The sequence below is a fragment of the Chrysochloris asiatica genome, unplaced genomic scaffold, assembly GCF_000296735.1.
Source record: "Chrysochloris asiatica unplaced genomic scaffold, ChrAsi1.0 scaffold00368, whole genome shotgun sequence".
Lineage (NCBI taxonomy): Eukaryota > Metazoa > Chordata > Mammalia > Afrosoricida > Chrysochloridae > Chrysochloris > Chrysochloris asiatica.
Genome location: NW_006408886.1, coordinates 1639524 through 1660900, shown reverse-complemented (window position 1 = coordinate 1660900; position 21377 = coordinate 1639524). Strand labels below are relative to the sequence as shown.

Here is a 21377-nt window from a genome sequence, read left to right as displayed (position 1 = left end):
TTCAAAAGTCAACCATCAGCTGGAAAATTGAAGCTTACAGTTTTGGGGCATCTCAAAGGCAGGTATTGGAACACTATCAGGAGAAAGGCTCAACTATCAACAGTGCCACTTATAGCTGAGATGCTCACTGAAGGGCTGAAGCCTAAACATTGGATTAAACGCAGAGGAATGCTATCCAACTGTGTTGTAATCTTACATGGCAACGCACATCGGCACACCTCTGCCCATACTGCTGATATTCTGCAAAAACTTTGTTTTGAGGTGTTAAAAAGTCATCCCCACTATTTAGTCCTGATCTTGCTCCATTAGACTTTCACCTGTTTGGTCCGCTGAAAGCAAACCTTCCAAGACAAAGATTCACCTCTGATGAAGAAGTAAAGACAGTGGTGTGTTCGTGGCTTGAAGTTCAGCCTAAAACATTTTTTAGTAAGTGAATACTAAGTTTGTTGACAGATGGACAAAGTATATTGAAACGCAAGTATATTGAAAAACACACTCATTATGTCAATGAGTGTGTTTATCTTTTCTAAAAAATTGATTAAAATAAATCCTAGAGCCAGAGTAAGCATACTTACTTTTTGCCTCACCCTTGTATTTTTCTATGTTCTTAAGTTTTCCAAAACAGAATTTTTAAATCATCATTATCTTCATCAGATACTCCCTAAAATTTAATTGATAATAACAACACCTGGTGGTGCTGTAGGATAAACACTCAACTTCAACGCCAGTTTGAACTGCAAGGTCAGCAGTTCAAATCCACCACTTCTCAGAAACCCTATGCAAGGTTGCTATGGCTTGGAATACACTTAACAGCACTTAACAAAAACATACAAGTTCAAGTAGTTTGATTAGTAATATTCTGTGACTGGCTCATCCAGGCTCAGAATCAGATATTCTCTGGAATGGAGTATTTTGAAGCTACTGAACCACCTTTGGTTTACTAGTAATACCTACTCTGAAAGGATTTTAGGCATAAACTGTCAGTGCTAAATCGTGTGCGAAGTCAGGGAACTGCATTTAAGCACTACATGGCAAGTATGCCTATGATTCTCTCTGGGATAGTAAAATGGCTAAGCTCAACCGTCATTCCAATCCTTTTTAGATATGAATCTCACATTGTCTGCTATCCAGAAAAGCCTAGTTGAAAGAGCTCTACCTAGCTATCTTTATTAAATGACTGTCATAAAAGAAAAACCCAACATTAAAATTCTAACTTCAGCACTGTTATGTGCTCTGGATTCCAATAATAAGAGCTGTACAATCTACCTATTAGCTTCCTGGCAGCTTAGCCAAAAGGGTAAGCAAAATCCAACTGAGAAATATAACCACGCAATCCAATCCTCACTTTACAGTACAAATATACACAGGTACATTTCCCCTGATAATACATAATTAAACATTAAAAACAAAAAAAGCAAAACCCACTTACATCGAGTCAATTCCGACTCATCACAATTCTCCATAGTTTCCAAGGCTGTAAATTTTCATGAGACTCATATGGAAGAGTTGTTGGGTTTGAACTATCTTGTAGTCAGAAGTTCAGTGCTTATCCTACACTGCCACCAAAGGTCCTCTGATAGTATATATAGTATGTGTTTTTGTTTTGACAAATACATCAAAATCACTATCTAAAAAGCATTAAAAATGCAATAAATACTTTGATCAACAGCTAATTATCATTTGGGAACTCTGTTCCTTCAGTTTACCCAAAAGATTAACACAATAATTGAGCTCATGTAGTAATTTGCAATTACTTTTCAATAGGGCAAATGTCCTTCATATCAAAGCAATAGTGATGTCAGAATAAAGCCGAATTGTGCCAAACAATTTTAATTATCCATATTATCACATATGTTAAGTCACCAAAAAGACACCTCTCCAGTCCCACAGAAAAGGAAGTATTCAAATCTGTATTCCAGAAAGGGAACAGAGAGAGTTGTCACAATCCATTCTATACATTATAAATGACTATTTTTAAAAACTCATCCAGTGTTCCCTTCAAATTTAATTTGCCTCATGCTAATTAACAAACAATGTAAAGATTATTTACTAAATAAAAAAATTGATTGAATGAATTTTGACAGAAAACCAAAGTAAACAAAATACTTGGGAATAGACGTCTGTGTAAATTAGTTCCTTTCCCCTCAAAAGGCTGGAATATGGTTGCCAAAAGACAATTTACCTTTATTTATTTATTTATATTTATGTGTACATAAAGGAGCTTCAAAAGTTAGTGGAAAAATAGAAATTTAAAGATAATGGAAAGTTTCATATATATATACATAGAGAGAGTGAGTGAGTGAGTCATGGTATGGCACTGCAGCATAATGAACTGGACCCCAAGATTGGTTTGAACTGCATGGTTGGTGGTTCAAACTCACCAGGCACTCCTTGGAAACCTTATACAGGGTTGCCATGAGTTGGAACTAATTCAACAGCACTTAACAACAAACAAAAAGGTTCAGTGATCAACAAGAATTTATATTGTTGTTTGTTGTTAAGTGTCATCGAATTGGTCCTGACTCATGGCAACCCTGTATAAAGTTTCTAAGGAGCACCTGGTGAGAATGAACCATATGTATATATGTGTGTGTGTGTGTGTGTGTGTGTGTGTGTGTGTGTGTGTGTATAAACAAAGTGGTTAAGTAGTAAAAATTTGACAGAATTAACAGATTCTGTCTCCAACATGCAATTTATACCTAAAAGTGAATATTACTTTCTTCTTAGATAAATAAAATGTCACCCAAAAAAGTCAAATAAGCATCGAGTCTTAATAAAGTAGAAAAGTCATACATCCACCAATGCCAAAAACAACCAAAGCTAATTCCAAACTAATTCAGAGCTTGACAGCTTCCATTTTCCTTATGATCTTACATGTCCTACTTACCAATTTATCATTTTCATTGGGCATTTCAAAAACACATCTCAATTTAGAATCCATTAATTCATCAGGTTTTGCTTCTTTCCACTAAAACCAAATAAAACCAATGTAAGACAAAGGAGGTATGATTATGGAAAACAGCTTTGCTTCAAAGGACAACTGAAGGATTAGTAGTAGCTGCTAAGAGCAGTGGTAAAGAGTCTGGGGCTAAACCAGGATTCTCTGCTGCAGTATGAATGGAACCACAATACCAAATACTAATACTAAACAAGTTACTAATATCATGCTAAAATCATACTAACATTTCTAAAGATTACAGGACTTTCATCTTAGTAACACTATTTCAAAATTACTATGTTTCTCTAATAAATTGAGAGGTATACAAAATGCACAGTTTAAACATTTTCCAAAATAAATTCCGTTTAAACTCTACACTTACCACAGCTTCCATATCTGAAGTGTTTGGTGGTGCAAAAATTGTCTGTACCATAAACTTGTGTTTACTCTTCTCATTTGGATCATAGTCAAAAGGTTGTAGCATTACTAAATAAGAAGAAAGAATACATTACATTGCCTTCTGAGTGTGTTTGCTTATCACTCCTAATATCTCCTTCATGATATGCAATTTTCTTAAAAAGGGATTAAAAAAACCAAACACTACATTAAGAATCCAGAATCAGCTTTATAATTCCAATTCTTTTCTTTCTGATTTACTAAATATTAAATGATGTCCTTGGCTTGGGAAATTTTTCAACACTTTGTAAAAATTAATTATAATGCTTATAAGTTCAGATAAATTCTTGTTAAGTTATTAAAATTAGTTATGATATCAATTTAGCTCTTGTTTTTGTATTTAGTAATATCTTCTAAACTCAAGAAAAGGTGTTTAAAGAATTTTATCATTTATTAATGTTTAAATATCAATTTCTCTAAAATGAATTTTAAATAAAGACCTACTCTAGAAGAATATCTGATTACAAAAATAAGTATAGAACAAAAATACACAGTTTTATGAATTCTAGATCAGAGTCCCAGTAATTACATGAACATTGTTTTCTAAGCATTTATGATTTTCAGTAGTCTGTAAAGTCTTTGAGAAGCTCCGTCTAGTTATAAGTCACATTAAATTTATATAATGTAAATTCAATATAACAGCTTAAAGACATACCTCAGAGATAATGCAATTTCAGTTTTGGACCACCATAATAAAGTAAAAATCACAATGAAGCAAGTCACACAATTTTTTTGGTTTTCCAGTGCAAATGAATGTTGTTTATGCTATAGTGTAGTTTATTAAGTCCTGGTGTGGCACTGTAGGGTAAGTACTGGACTGTTAACTGCAAGGTTGGCAGTTCAAACCCACCAGTCATTCCTAGAAAACCCTGTACAGGACCACTATGAGTCAGAACCAACTCAACAGCACTTAACAACAACAGCATTATGAAAAGTTTGATTGTGAGAATTACCAAAATGTGATACAGAGACATACAGTGAGCACATGCTATCTACGATAATGACTTGTTGAATGCAGAGTTGCCACAAACCTTCCTTTTGTAAAAGAATGCAGTATCTGTGAAGCGCAATAAAGCACAATAAAATGAGGTATGTCTGTATAAAAATTATTAAAAATACTGTAGAAATTTTCCCTGATATTTCTACGACAAATATATGGTCCTGGTGTGGCACTGCAGGTTAATGCCCCGGACCACAAGGTCAGTTTGAACAGCAAAGTCGGCAGTTCTTTGGAAACTTTAGGAAAAAAAGGCACTCTTAGGAAACCCAATAGAAGGTCACTATGAGTTGGTACCCACTTGACAGCACTTAACAACAACAGCATTTTTGAGAAGATAAAAATAACTAAGGTATCAATTGCATTATAAGATACTGGCTGAGAATTCCATTTACTTACATCATAGTTAAAATTTTTTTCTCAAAGGGAGACAAATACATAGGGGCAGAAACTACCCAGAATAAATGATACACAATCAAGATAAAGCCCAATAAAATTCCATGAACTTCACTGAGCATTACCAATATTTACCAAAATTTAGAGGGTAAAGAAAAAATTACAACAGTTGTAATACTCTATAATGGTTGCAGACTATGTAACATGAAAGACATTATTTACAATGAGTATGACTATGTATAAAAATGGTAGGAAAAACAAAAAATGAATATATAGTATACAGAGTTTATCAGCAAAAGGTAGCTAGAGAAATCATAGTTCGAGTGGCTCCTTATACATAAAAGTAAAATCCAAAGATATGATGTGCAATTAGTAGTTTGATTAGTGTTTAAGTCAGGTGTTCAATAAAAGGGGTTTTATGTGGGTCATAGTGATTTTTTTTTTTTTTAACAAAGTGCTTTTAAAACTATAAAGTTTCTTCAGGAATATTAATTAATACAGCAAAATATTACGGCCCTCAAAGAAAAAGTCATTCTGAATCATTTAATAAATTCCTAAGGGTATAAGTGCATCAAAAATTTTAATCACTTTATTTAAAATATTTCTATCTTCTTCCAATTTAGCTAGCTAAAGGCTTAAAGACAGCATCTGTTTTTCCTAGGAATTACTGAACTGGACTAAGGTTATCAAACAAATAAGAAGCACTCCCCTCAGACCACCAGACCTCAAAACTCACTAAAAACTCATCACAAAGCCACCTAACAGATACTAGCTGTATCTTCTGAGGGAGGATTTATTACAGCCAGCATCTGATATCAAGTCTAAGGTCTATTATCTTTTACTGTCCTTAAAGTCAGGTTCTACTTCTTAACTATGCACAATGGCACTACTTCTAGGCTCCCACTCTTTGAATAATTTACCATTTTCATTTTATTCTGGACTTGAAAACTAAAAACCTGATACAAAATTATGAGGTGCTGTTATCAGGACCACCCCGGCAGTTTTTGTTTGTTTTTTAAATGCTACATGTCCAGGTCATGCCCCCAGAGATATGACGTTGTAGAAAGTTCACACTATCCATGTTACTAGGGTACAGTCTGGGAGATGAGAATTACAGCTATAAAGTAAAAATATATGGTCTCTATAAAGTAAAAATAAATGGTCTCAGTGTAAGACAGACTTTCTCATACTTGTTTATAATTTCTCAGTTATGTTTGATGATATCTTTAAAACAGTATTGTCTTGGACTACAACAAGAGAACAGTTTGTAACATTAACAATGGCATTACAGCAGACTTCACAGCAGGAGTGAACAAGCTATATATGTATTAAAGAAATATTTATTTCTTCAACTACAAGCAAACACACAAAGATGTGATGAAAATTAAGTGTTCAACTACAGAATACTACTGGCATTTTGAAAACTAGACAAAAACTCTGATTTCATACAATAGTCAATAATGAGGTACGGCATATTTTAAGCAAAAGAAGTGCATGTAATATATAAAAAGCTAGAGATCAGAAAGAGATTAGTCATAAAAACATGGTGTAATATTTCAAAGACAAAATAATAAAGGGAAGAAACTGTGGTAGTGGACTATAAAAAAGAACAGATCTAAAAATTTTAACTGATTAAAATTACTTATAAGCTGACCACACCCACAAATAAGGATGCAAGAGGAAGGTGAGAAATTTTCTATAAGCTTGTTAATGGTAAGAAGACAGGAGACCATTAAAAGCAAAGAGAAAATAAGAATAATTTTCTTTTCTCCACATTCCACCCTATTAGTTAAAGCAAATTAATCAACATCATAACATGTCAGTAACTCAGAACATGGTTTGCTACCTGAAACAGTCACAGACAACCCTGGATCAATAATTCCACTGTTGGGCCTCACACAGTACCGACGAGGAGCTGTAGTCTTCACTTTGAAACATACTTTTCTATCCGATGGATTTCTCAATTTAAGATTTGTAGTGACTACATCTGTGAAGGGGCCTGTAAGATTCAAAAATTTTTTTTAAATTTAAAACTGTAATCACAACTTTAATCAGAATTCAAAACTGAATGCATACAATCCCAATTTTATTAAAAGTATGTATTTAAATATATACACAAAATTTTCAGAGTTAACAATGCTTTTCTCATTACACACTAGTTTTATTTTCTTCTTCATTCCTTATGTTTTAGAAAATTTATACAGTAAGCATGTAATATTGCTAAACAAAAAAAGGCTTTTTAAAAGTTTGATTCAATCATTCATTCCAACTTGTTAGGTGTTTATTATGTGACCTGTGCCACATATTCCAGACGTAAGGTTTTTGTACTTTGGATGTAAAACCAAAGAATATAAACTTGCAAAACAAAGCAGCTGAAAAGATATTCCAAACTCAAAACCCATAGCCATCAAGTCAATTCCAACTCATAGTGACCTGTTGTTGTTAAAGTGCTGTCAAGTCGGTGCCGACCCATAGCAACCCCGTATAGGGTTTCTAACGCGCGGTTGGTGAGCTTGAACTGCCAACCTGAGGTTCAAATGACAGCTCCACTCCAGGACTTCTTATAGAACAGGGTAGAACTACTATATAGGATTTCCAAGGTTGTAAATCTTTTACTGAAGCAGACTGTCCCATAGAGTACTAGTGGGTTCAAATAACCAATGAAGTGCTTTAATTACTGTGCCACCAGAGTTCCTAAAAGCTGGTTCAGCCCTGCCTGAATTAAAGAGGTCCTAAGTCAGCATTTTTTTAATATATTTTTCAAAAGGAGAAAAACTGACAATAATTTTGCTCTTGCCCCAAAACAAAAAACTCCTCAAGACAGATTTTACAGGTTAATTTATACAACAAAATAAGAATCTGTTAATTTAGAGACAGAGATAAATGTAAAACATGCCAATGGGAAGCAGACATATACGAGGGTCAAAAAGTATTGCTACTAGGGTTCCAGTTCATATATGTTGTTGTTTCTTAGTGCTATTAAGTTGGTTCCGACCCAGAGCAACCCTGTATAGGGTTTCTGAGTAGTGGCTGGTGAGCTTGAACTGCCAATGTTGTGGTTCAAACAACATTGCAGGCAAGCACGTCACCCACAGTGCCATACCAGCACTCCTAGTTCATACATAGGTGGGTTTATTCCTAACGGAACATACTTAAACAAGCCTCTGCAATCAATGGATGGTTGCAGGCAAGTTCTCTCAGTAATACACTTACCTAAGTCATGGTATTTTCAACTGTCCCATATGCATATTAAAAGGAGAACTGATGCATTTGAATTATGTTGTTGGCAAATATTGGAAATGCTATAGATTCCTAGAAGAACAAACTAATCTGTATTGGAAGTACAGCCAGAACGCTCCTTTAAGTAGTGAGAATAGAGAGACTTTGCCTCACGTATTTGTACATGTTGTCAAAAGGGGCCAGCCTCTGGAAAAGTACAACATACTTGGTAAAATGGAAAAATGAGTAAAACCCTAGAGAAGATGGATTGACACAGTGGCTGCAACAATGGCTAAAACGTAACTGTGAGGATGGTACAGGACCAGACATTGTTTCATTCTGCTGTACATAAGTCTCTAAGAGCTGGAACCAACTCCACAGCATGTAACAACATGTTGTTAAGGTGACTTCAATAAAAAGGTCCAATGAAAACAGTAGATTCCAATTAGATCTGCTGGGCCAGTTAAACTCAAGGCAGAGAAGTCAGCCCAGAAGGTTACTAGCAACTGTTTTAGGTAATCTGAAAGGTGTGGCAGAGAAGGATAAACACTTGATTGTTAACTGCAAGACTGGGAGTTCAAACTTACCAGGTGCTCTTGGAAACCCTCTAAAAAGTTGCTAAAGTTGGAAATGACTTGACAACACCCAATAACAAATGGGGTAATCTTGACAGATTTTTTCCAAAGACACAGGATGATCATAAGGACTTACAGGAAAGTATTTTGAAAGAAAAGTAAAATACAGTAATGGAGAAAAAGGCCTAGAAAGTTGCACTGACATGACAATGTATCTGGCTCATTCTTTGTGGAGGTAGTAAGGGCTGTCCCACGAAAATTTAGTAGGAAAATCTTACCCTCATCCACCCTATAACACTGATTTTGACCCTCAGACTTTTTTTTTTCTTGTTCCCAAAACTTAAAGAACATTTAAAAGGAATATGATGTGTCCCTCAAGAATGCCAAAATTATCACTGACCAAGTATAAATGAAAAAGCACAGAATTCTTGTATTAGAGATGGAAATGAGTCTTCAAAAGTGTACACACTTAGATGAAGGCTATGTTGAAAAATAAAAGCAGCATATTTTGATATTTTTGTTCAATATGGTTTCTATGACTTTGTATCAATACTTTTTAACTTGCCTTTGTACTTCTAACCACTGCAAAGTCTATTTTAAATGGCTCTAATACAATTAGTTTTGAGACTTGCTTATTTTTTTTCCTTTAAGCTAGAAGGCTTGATGCACAATTATTACAAATTCCATCTTTTAATATCTTTTCACAAACAAGACTACCAAGGTCTTTTATAACTTTAAAGTATATCATGGAAATCCAAACTGAAAAATTCTCTATTGTTGTTAGGTGCTGTCGAGTTGGATCCAACTCACAAGTGACCCTATGGTCACAAGAAAATAAAACACTGAAGGATCCTACACAATCCTCACAACTGTTGTTATGTTTGAGTCCATTGTTGCAGCCACTATCCAACTATCTACCCCATACAGTACTTCTTTCCCACTTTGTTAAATACTGTAAAATTAATCTGTGCAAAATCTTGAGCTGAAGCAAAAAAATATAGTGAAATGAAAAGAGGGCAGGGAATGAAATAAAATATATCTGCCCAATGCAGTAACTGGGAGAAGAGAGACTGATTTGTCTATAGACATGGCAAAGGTAAGGCCATTAAAATATATTTATTTCAAGTCCTAAGACATAGAATGATTTTATCTACACTTAAAACTTGATCTAAGACCATCAAGGGAGAAGAGCGGAGTGTGGGACCCTACCCAAAGAAGCAGTGATGCCAGAGATGACATGGACAGATGGAGTGGCTGGGGACTTTAGACCCAGAGAGGGAGAGAGGATGCATGCTGACAACCAGGGTAAGGGGGGTGGGGTGGTGGCAGGCTTGCAGGGTATATATCCTGTGGTTGATTGATGATGCATGGTGGGGATTGTAACCATGGCAATGAAAGGATATATGATAGGATGAATATAAAACTAATGTTCTCCCATGTAAAGTATCACATAATTCACAATAAAACATTAAAAAAAATTTTATTTAAATATATTTTCTAAGAAATCAAAATTTTTAATGAGCAGGAGACAAAGTAAGAGAAAACTACAAGAATGCATTCAAGAACAGAAAAGAGAATCAATTACAGAAAAGAAAGCATACTGATGTAAAATAACCATCTAATACAACAGGCATGCATGGGTTATTGTTTTTTAAAGGTATGTGTATGTGTGTGCACTCATAGGAAAGCAGGCCAAAAAGCAGTGCTAAAAATCACAGTAACCTTTACTAAAGAAAAACACAACCTTTATTAAACAAAAACTACTGTTTCTCAACATATCCTTCTTCTTGGTCTATACACTTATGAAGATTTTTATTCTCTTAGATTTACTATATTAAAATGGCAGTTTTGGTACTTGCAAGCGACTTAAATCATGTTCCTTTGAAAGGTTCTCAGAATCTGAGGAACAAAATGAAATCTGAAAAGGCAAGATCGGGCTATAGGGTACTTGGAGTAAGATTTCCCAAGGAAATTCTCCAAGGACAGGCCTTGCTACTCTCAAAGAATGAGCAGGTACACTGTCATGAAACTCCTCAGGGAAACTTTCCTGGTCTTTTTCTCACCAAGGCAGTTTTACCCTTTCTTAAATCTTCTTCATAATTTTGAAGGTTGTCCTGTGTCCTGTAAGAAATTTTTCTGCTTTGAGATCTAAAAAGTGTCAACCATAACCTCGATACTGACCTAGAAGACCACCTCAGAAGTCAATATTTTGATTGGGCATTTTCCTTATGAAGGCACCCTAATCACACTAAGTCAAGTTTATTACTGATGGAACTTGTCTGCAGCCATACATGGATCTCAGAAGCATGTTTAAACACATTTTGTATGGAATAAACCTGTGAATGTATAAACTGGAACTCAAGTAGCAATACCTTTTAACTTGCCCCAGTATAAACCAGGAGTCCTGGTGTGGAGCTGTGGGGTTAATGCGTCAGACTGCAAAGTCATTTGAACTGCAAGGTTGGTGGTTCAAGCTCACCAGCTTCTCCTTGGAAACCCTATACAGGGTCGCTATGGTTGGAATCGACTCAATGGCACTTAACAACAAGTATACACTGGAGGCTTTAAAAAGTTCATGGAAAAATGGAATTAAATGATGAAGGAATGTTCTCCTGAACTTTTTCAAGTCATCTCATAAGTATGCAAAGTCCTGGTGTAAGATAAGCACTGCATGCTAATCACACGTTGGCAGCTCAAACCCACCAACTCGACAGCACTTAACAACACAGGTATACAAGAAGTATCAACTCTTGAGCAGCTTGTTTTAACTGTGTTGTCATGTGCCATGGAGTCAGTTCTGACTCATACTAACTCTATATAAGGTTTCTGAGGCTGTAGATCTTTACAGGAGCCTCCTCTTTCTCCCATGTTTTAACTACATAGTCAAGGCAATCACCCAATTTACATGTTATCTTAAACTTACTGCTATTTTAGTAGTTTTTTTTTGTTTTGTTTTTAAACAAGCTAACTGCACTATACAAATGATATGACAGTAAAAGATAAAATTCAAATCTGTCCATTTTATTTGAATGAATCACAAAATGGTTGGATAACAATTTTAATTAAGTGATAAAACTAGGAATCTTAAAGACAAAGACTCCATTTAACATTCTCAAAGCCCAGGAATTACCACAGATGACTGAAAATATGTATAATTTTTTTAGGAATATTTCAAATAGCACTTTAACTTTAGCAGCAAAACATGGGGAAAACCACAAAAATCTAAGTTCTTCTTAATAACGCAACAGAAGAAAACATTTCACAATATTTTAATTTTGTGCAATCCTACATTTTTATAATAACTTACTTAAAAATTTCTCAATTTTAGACAAAAGCACCAACTATCCAATAAGATAAAATAACAGGTTTAAAAAAAAAAAAAAAAACTGTCCTGTCTTTTAATAACCTGACCAAGTATCAATAAATGCTGCATCAATGCATAAATTCTAAAATAGTACTTAAGTTTTATGATATAGTCCAGCAGTTTATCAATTTGCAATAATAAACTGTCATCTTTCCAGACATGAAAATGTAAACTAAAAGATAAAGACGGTACGTCAAAAGGAAAACCTTACCGATTAAAACAAAAATTTTAAAGGATATGTTAACCTTGTTAAGTAAAACATAAAGTTAGCTATAATAAACCCACCTAACAAATGATTTTGAGATTTTCTGCTCCACTGTGTCCCTCTAACCAAGCCTCTCAATGAGGGTTGCTCCCAGTAGACAGTTCAGAGTCTGAGCCCATTTTCCTGGTTAAAATGGAAAATTAGCAAGTGCTGGTGACCATTAGCAAATAACCTGATTTTTAAAAAATAGTAACCAGATTTATGATCTGGAAAGAAATATCTGGTTCACTTTTGTGGGTCACAGACAACCTTTGATAATCTGACAGAAAGTATATTCTAACCCCAGAAAAACAAACATCGGCCATAATCACAAAAATTTGCAATCAATATTTTTGTGGGGTAAGGAAAAAGTAGGAAAGCTGGAGGAAGGTTGTCTCATAAACCCCTTGTAGCCTGCTGGCTAATAAGACATGATGAAATCTACCTTTGCAGATCCTCAAAAGAGGAAAAAATAAGTTATGTGAGTTATCAAAAGGGAACAAACACAATGGTGAGAAACCCCAGGGTGATGCTGTCCTCTTAAAAGCTGTTTTTGTTGGGCATTATGAGTGGGTGATGATAAACGGCATAGCGCTATAGGATAAGCACTGGACTGTTAACCACAAGGTCAGCGGTTCAAACCAACCAGCCACTCCTTGGAAACCCTATACAGGATCACCACATGTCAGAACCGACTCAATGGTACTTAACAACTCTTGGGGAGGGAAGGGCAGATCTACACAATTATGCCCCCATCGTGAGAAATTTTCAAAGATATCCTTCTGAAAATTCATATGGGTGAAAAATGTAACTGGTACTGAGCTTCATATTACACTTAAACACAATGTTGCATAGTTTTAAATTACATTATATTTTCATTGAATCCATCTACTGTGTAAAACAAGCAAAATCTTATGTTTAAAACTTTAAAAGGTGAATTTAGAGAACAAACAAGATGGCGGAACGGGTGGAAGTGCAGTAAAGGAGCTCTGTCAGCAACAACACAGAATACCCAACCAAGCAGGCTCAGGGGATGGTCCCAGAACTCTGAACCACACATAAAGGAATATTTAGAAGGTTGGAAGGCTTACAGCTGGGGGAGTATGTGGAAGAAGCAAGAAATCCATTGCTTTGTAATGCGAGACACTCAGCTGCTTGAGGAGCCGCCATCTTGGGTGAGACCGAGCTGGGGAAGGATTGGAGCGGCCACAGATGCCTGGCAGAACAGCAGAGATAAAGGTGTGGGCATTCTTCTCTTTTGGTAGCTGTTCATTGGTCCACTGCTGTCTGCGCCCCTCCATAGGGGTGCCTGAGCTAGCAGGCACCCCAGCCCCACCCTCAGAGGGTTCTACTACGCATGCGTACAGATGTCCATGAAATTTAAAGAGACAGTTTCCAATTAAAACCAAACGGCCACAGCCGGCCCTGAACTGTTTACAACTAGAAAAAAGGCCTTAACGGGGACTGTGGACTGGGACAAGCAGACAAAAAAGGAAATAGGCCAAAAATTAGATCCTAAGTTACATCAAAACGACCAACAGTGGCATCTTGAAATTTCTCAAGAAGAGTGAAAAGGGAAGCCTACTTCCTGATCACATCTACCTGGAGGCAATCAGAAAGCAAAAAAAAAATACACACCCATCTAAGCATTAAGGCCACAGATAATCCCTGAAGATGCGAAAAACACAGAAGCAGATGATCATATCTGCACATGGCCAGAAACAAGATAAAGTGACTGAGGCAAATGAACTGGAAGTAGACCTACACTCCATACTGGAAGATGGGCAGGATTTGGAAATGCCTTAGAAGGAATTCAGAAAAATGATTATAAAATGTATCAAAACACTATACAATGGAGTTGAGAAAAATAAGGTAGAAGTCAGGAAAGCGCTACAGGAACAATCATATAAGATGGATACGGCATTGGAAACAATTCAAAACCTACAGAAAGAGGTCCAAACGATTAATAATAGAATATCAGAAATGGACAATACACTTAAAGGGCAAAGGAGTAGAACTGAAGAGATAGAAGCCAGAACTAGTGAGCTAGAAGATAAATCTCTCAACACTATTAAGATAGAAGAACAAACATGAAACAGGATAAAAAAATCCAAAGAAGGCCTAAGATTCATGTTGGATAACATGAAGAGGAATAACTTAAGAATTACTGGCATTCCAGAACAGGAACAATCACACAAGTCCACAGAAGAGATAGTTGAAGAGCTGCTGGAAGAAAATTTTCCTAACATCCTGAAAAGTGAAATGATAAGCATTCAAGAAGTTCAACGAACCCGAGGATGGATAGACCCTAAATGACAATCACCAAGACATAGAATAATCAAGCTCTCCAAAATCAAAGGTATTAAAGACAGGATCTTGAAAGCAACTAGGGAAAGGAGAAATATAACATACAAAGGCAAGCAAATCAGATTAAACTCGGAATTCCCAACAGAAACCAGGCAGGAAAGAAGGCAATGGGGAGACATATATAAAACCTTGAAAGAAAAAAAACTACCACCCAGGAATCCTCTATCCAGCAAAGCTGTCAATCAAATACGATGGTGTGATCAAACATTCCAGAATACACAGAAGCTAAGGGATTTTGCAAAAGCCAACCCTGCTATGAAAAACATCCTAAAGGAAGTTCTGTGAACTGAGAACCAACAAGAACAGACAACAACTACAGTCGAAAAATGGAAGAGTCAAGAACAGAATAAAATTATAAGAACAGAGGATCTGGGAGGTCAGTCTATGATCAAAACAATTACAATGCAAAAAAAGGTAAACACAAAGGAACAGAGATCCAGGTGGTGAGGTCAGGTAGGTTACTGGATAAAATAGACTCTCTTAAATGGAGGGAAGAACTAATGGAATATAGGTAACCACAATGGGGTTGGGGTGGGGGGTCTACTTTGGGAGGGCAATACAAGAAGAGGGGAGGAGGCAGAAGAACAAGATAGATAGGGGAACACTGAGACAGGTTTGACATGGCCTAGTGGGACAGAGGTAAATAGTGATGCATACTCAACCTTGGAACAACAGGGATATGGGATACAGGGATCTAGGTATAGCTTGAAGAGGGTAAATAATACTAAAATCCTTGACTGCCTTATGAATATTAGTTTTCCTTGCCTACTAGTGTAAAACAGACACTTGAGTGGGCGAGAAAGGAATGTTGGGAAACATAATTAGAGAAAACTTGTAAGCCCACCTTCAGCCTATAACTGATTGGAATACCTAAAAGGGGTTCTATAACTTGCCCAGTGATATGGCCTCATGCAAAGCCTTTACAGAGTATAGGACCTTAGGTGGAATCCTGAGTCCCATCCACAACCTTGTAAGGTGAGACATTCCCACTAGAAAGGACAAGCAGACTAGAACAGCTACAATGACAGATGATGCATCTTCATGATGAACCTGACCTACACTCAGAGCAGTAGTTACTCTAAATACCAACAGAGAGGGAAAGAGTCTTCAAATCAAGTTTCAATGCTATCCACTCTGTACACAGGGTAGATACGGATGGGCAACTTAGACATTGGCTACCTAAAATGACGGGGCAAAAAAGGCACGAAGTAACTGGCTTACAAGGTTTCAACAGGGAGTTTAGTTTAAGAGTATCAGGGGAAGAAAGAGTCCCCACTGAATAGCTGTCGTCTTGTCTAGATGGGTGTGGTAAAAAGAGATGGGGATAAGATTTGTAAGATTCAATAGTGAATAACTGTTATAATGACTAATCGCGACTGTCACAATGGTAAAGATAGAAGTTCTGTAACAAAAAAAGGAGAGTGATTAATCTTACAGTCCAGAAACAGAGGGCCCTAGGACCTTCAAGACAGGAAGCAAAAGCAGAATGAGGGACCTTATCCAGAGAAGTAGCAGTGCCAGAGATGGAGGCAGAGATGGGGGCATGGAGAGGGGGAGCCGGCTGAGGACTCTAGATTCATGGACTAAGAAGAGAAGGACCAAGAGCTGGTGGCCAGGTGCAGACTTGCAGAATGTGCCCTTTGGAGATGTAAATTATTATATATGCCTGAGTGGGTGGGTTTGTTTGTTTGTTTTTTAAAAAGCTAAAGTGGATAGAGAGAAATACTGTTAACTGATGGTACATGGAGGGGATTATAATCAACTTAATGAAACAAGGTATATGATTTATTGAATGTAAAACTGATGATATGCCCTGTAAACTTTCACTCAATCCACAATAAAAACCTTAAAAAAAAAAAAAAGGTGAATTTACTCTTTCAACACTTTCTTCATGGTACCTGAATCGCCAACACAACACAATTCCAATAGTCAGTAGACATTTTTAGGTGCCATAATCACATAATTTTATATCTATATCTATGTATATATAAATATATATATGCTCTTCTATTGCTCACTTGAACATGTTAGAGAAAAACTATCAACAATATTTAGCTAACTCTTGTTTTCTCTTAATTTCAAACTTAATATAAATAGGAGCAAGCATCTGATTACTTCATTATGTCTTATAGTGTAGTCACAACCTAACATTTACACATTAAAATGCCTATATATCATTAAATTGCTTTCTTTCTGTATCTCATTTATGTTATTATTGTTGAACTCACAGCGACCCCGTATAGGGTTTCCAAGGAGCACCTGGTGAGTTTGCACCACTGACCTTGGGGTTCAAACAGACCTTGAGGTCCAGTGCATTATCCCACAGCACCCCACCAGTACTCCCATTTATATTCTAGTTAGGGCGTTATGTTAAAACTTTCATTATACATAACAGTGGATAATTTTATATATAAATTTAGTTTCAGAATAATAAAGAGGGCATTACAAAATATAAAAATGAGGCATTGGGTCAAACAAGATTAAGAACCACCCTTTATTCCTATTTGACCCAATGTCCCCTATTTGTGTTTAACAGCAAAGTTATCAGTTTGAGAACTAAGGTACACCTTGCCCAAACCATGTTATTTTCAACAGCCTCATACGCATGTTAAAGTAGGACAGTGAATAAGGAAGATCACAGAAGAACTGAAACATTTGAGTTATGGTGTTGGAGAAGAATATAGTAAGTTTCATAGACTGCCATAAGAGCAAACAAATCTGTTAGAAGATGTACAGCCAAGTGCTCCTTAGAAGCCAGGATGGTGAGATTACATCTCTCATTCTTCAGACACAATATCAGGAGGGACAAATCCCTGGAGAAGCCATGCTTGGTAAAGTGGAGGGTCAGCGAAAAAGAGGAAAATCTCCAAGAAGATGGACTGGCACAATGGCAGTAGCAATGGATTCAAATGCAACAACTTAAGGATGGCACAAAACCAGGCAGTGCTTCACTCTGTTGTGCATCAGGTCACTATGAGTTGGAACCAACAGGATAATGCACTGGATCACAAGGTCAGGTTGAACCATAAGACTGGCAGTTTAACCTCACCAGTCACTCCTTGGAAACCCTATGCAGGGTTGCTATGAGTCACAATGTAACTCCTATGGCACTTAACAACAACAAGAACTAACAAGCTCATTTTCATCTCTAAGGCTCCTCTTAGCTATAAATTTATGTGGCATTGTAATTGAGTTTACATACTTACTGCCTTGATAAAAGTTCTTTTATCCTTATTAAGGATGGAAGATCAACAATTTAATCATATACTATTACAGCCTTTCGGACATTTTGTATATATCCACCTTGATTCACGCCTGGCGTTACAATATTGAAATATTCTATGGGCAAATTATTGAACAACACAGGAACCATCATAGGAAAATGGGAGAAATATTATAAAGTCACTGCATCATAAGAATTTGTTGGCACTGAACCATTTTAGGATGGTATTGAAAGAAGTTCAAGCTGCAATAAAGGAATTAGTTTAAAACACGGCTTCAGGAATTGAACAAACTGAAATGTTTTAACAAATGGATGTAGGTCTGGAGGTGGTGGTCACTCATGTATGTCAAGAAATTTGGAAGACAGCTTCCTTGTCAACCAATTAGAAGAGATCCAAAGAAAGGGGCTCCAACAGAATGCGTACATTATCAAACAATATTATTAATACAGCACACAAGCAAATTGTTACTGAAGGTAATTAAAAACTGCAGCAGTACATCAACAGGGAACTGCCAGATACTAAGCAGGATTCATAAGTGGACCCTGAGCAAGGAATAAATCACTACTGATATTTGACAGACCATAGCTGAAAGCACAGAACACCATAAAAATGTTCTCCTGTGTTTTACTAATATTTGACTGCAAAGATCATAATAAATTATGGGTAATACTGTGAAGAATGGGAATTACAGAACACTTAATTACGCTCATGCAGAACCTGTACACAGACCAAAAGGCAGTCCTTGGAACTGAACAAAGGGATACCAAAACCCACTGCTGTTGAATCGATTGATTCACAACAATCCTATTAAGACAAATTAAAACTGCTCCACATGTTTCCCAATGCTATAAATCTTTAAAGATGTAGGTTGACTCATCTTTTTCCCAAGGAGCAGCTGGCGAGTCGAACCACTGACCTTTCAATTAGCAACCAAAGCTTAACCCACTGTGCCACCAGGTGTCACATTGTTTTTAAGTATATGAAAAAAGAAGAATCTCTTCTATAAATAATATTTAAAATTTGGGTTCCCACACGCAGATAAATAAAACAGGATCCATATTTCACATCATATACTAAAAAAGTATTCAAAATGGATTAAGGTCCTAAATGTAAAAAGAAAAAATATAATATAAGACAATATAAAGGCAACTCTGTCTAGCCTACACTTATAGACAATGGTTTATCTCATTTATAACAAAAGCACAAATAGCAAAGGAAAAAATAAATGGGACCTCAAAAACGATTTTAAGAATTTGTTCAACAAAAGGTTTTACCAAGTTCATTTACCAGTGTTCATTTACCAGTCTTCATTACAAAATAAATCTGAAAATCTAGAAGAAATGGATGTATTTTCAAAAACCCACTCTGCAGGTTAATGTGCTGCACTGCCAAGTCGGTTTGAACAGCAAGGTCAGCAGTTCAAGCTCACCAGCTGCTCCTCAGAAACCCTACACAGGGTTGCTATGGGTCAGAACCGACTTGACAGCACTTAACAACATAACAAGAGAAATCAGGTCATTTAAAAACTTCCAAAAAAAGGTCCAGGCCCAGATGGCTTTACTGGTGAATTTTACCAAACATTTCAGAGAACTATTTCAAAACATAGAAAAGTATAGAAAGCTCCAAATATGATGCAAACATAACCCTCATACCAAAGTCAGGCAAGAGCATCGCTAGTAAAGAAAATTATGGACCAATATCCCTCATGAACATAAATTCTCAACAAACCCTGTTGTTTGTTGTTGTTAAGTGCCTTCAAGTCGGTTCCGACCCTAGCCAACAGAATTCAATTATATATCAAACAAATAACACATTATGGCCACGTGGGAATTCATTAACAGGGATGCAAGGATATTTCAATATTAGAAAAACAATCAACGTACACCTCTATATAAATAAACAAAAAAGAAAAGAATCACATTGGTTCATGCAGAAAAGTTATCTGACAATCCATTCTGGAATTTTTTTTTTTTAAAAAGTAGAAATTGAAGGGAAAATTCTCAACATAACTGAAGGGAAAATCCCCAACATAACAACAAATCTCTCAATGAAAAGAAACTGAAAGTATTCCCTTTGGGAACAGGAAACAGACAGGATGTCCTATATCACCATTTCTATTCATTATTGTGTTGGAAGTCTTAGTCAGAGCTATAAAGCAGGAGAGGGAAATTTTAAAAATCCAAAAGGGCAAAGATGAAAAACCCACTCTATTTGCAGATGATACCCTATACATAGAAAATCCCAGAAACTCAGCAAAATCATTGGAACTCATTGAAAGATACAGCAAAGTCGCAGGGTACAAGATCAATTTACAAAAATCAGTTGGGGCAGCGGAATCCTACCCAGAGAGGCGGTGAGGCCTGAGATGGAGGCAGGGAAGACGACGTCAGGAGATGGTGGGGCTGGGGACTCGAGATCAGGAGATGGAAAGGGGCTGAGGACTGTGGTGGTGGTGGGCGGGGATGGGGTGGGGGTGTGCAGGCTTACAGGGTATACCCCTTGGTTGGGTGAGGATGCATGGATGGGATGGTAACTATGCCAATGAAGTGACGGATGATGGAATGAGTGTAAAGCTGATGTTCTCTCATGTACACTATCACAAAATTCACAATAAAACATTAAAATAAAAAAAAAAAACCTAAACAAAAATAGAAGAAAAAAAAAAAAATCAGTTGGGGCTCTTTGCTCCTCCCCATTGACAAGCAACTGCTTTTCTTGCAATCTCAGCTGCATCCCTGAGACATGATGGTGAAAATCATAGTTAACGGATTTGGTCACCAGGGCTGCTGTTAACTCTGGCAAAATAAAGGTTGTTGCCATCAACAACCCCCTTCACTGACCTCAACTACATGGTCAACATGGCCCAATATGATTCCACCCATGCCAGTATTAATGGCACTGACAAAGCTGAGAATGGGAAATGTACAGATTTTGCAAACATCAAGTGGATTGATGCTGGTGCTGAGTATGTTGTAGAGTCCACTGGAATCTTCGCAACCTCGGAGAAGGCTGTGAACCCTTGGGTTCACCTGAAGGGTGATGTCAAAAAGAGTATTCATCTCTGCCCCTTTTGCTGATGCCTCTATTTAAAGCTGAGCTTGAACAATGAGATTCAAGATTGTCAGCAATGCTTCCTGCACCACAAATTGTATGCCCACCCTTGCCACGGCAACTTTGGCACTGTAAAGGGACTCATGACCACAGTGCATGCCATCACTACCACCCAGAAGACTGTGGGTGGCCCCTCTCAGAAACTGTGGCGTGATGACCGTGGGGCTACCCAGAACATCATCCCTGCATCTACTGGCACTGCCAAGGTCATCACTGAGCTGAATGGAAAACTCACTGGCATGACCTTCCATATCCCCACTTCCAAAGTGTGTGCTGTGGATCTGAGCTGCCATCTGGAAAACGCTGCCAAATACAATGGCATCAAATTCGTTGCCTAAAAACCATCCTGGGAACAAACAAGATGGCGGATTGGGTGGATGTATAGCAGAGAGCTCCGCCAACAACAACACAGAATACCTGACCAAGCAGGTTCAGGGGCTGGTCCCAGAACTCTGAACCGCATATAAAGGAATACTTAGAAGGTTG

The 21377-nt window shown here is 36.9% G+C and overlaps 1 protein-coding gene across 2 annotated transcripts in view; it reads right to left on the bottom strand.

Annotated features, from left to right (window-relative positions):
* VAPA (VAMP (vesicle-associated membrane protein)-associated protein A, 33kDa) overlaps positions 1–21377 on the bottom strand; it is an 84448-nt gene that overhangs the window by 25495 nt on the left and 37576 nt on the right. For both annotated transcript variants that reach the window (XM_006876236.1, XM_006876235.1), the window contains exons 2-4: positions 6634–6786; positions 3321–3424; positions 2888–2968 (exon numbers count right to left, since the gene is read on the bottom strand). In XM_006876236.1, coding sequence (XP_006876298.1) covers positions 2888–2968; positions 3321–3424; positions 6634–6786 — 338 coding nt within the window. The remainder of the gene's footprint in view (positions 1–2887; positions 2969–3320; positions 3425–6633; positions 6787–21377) is intronic.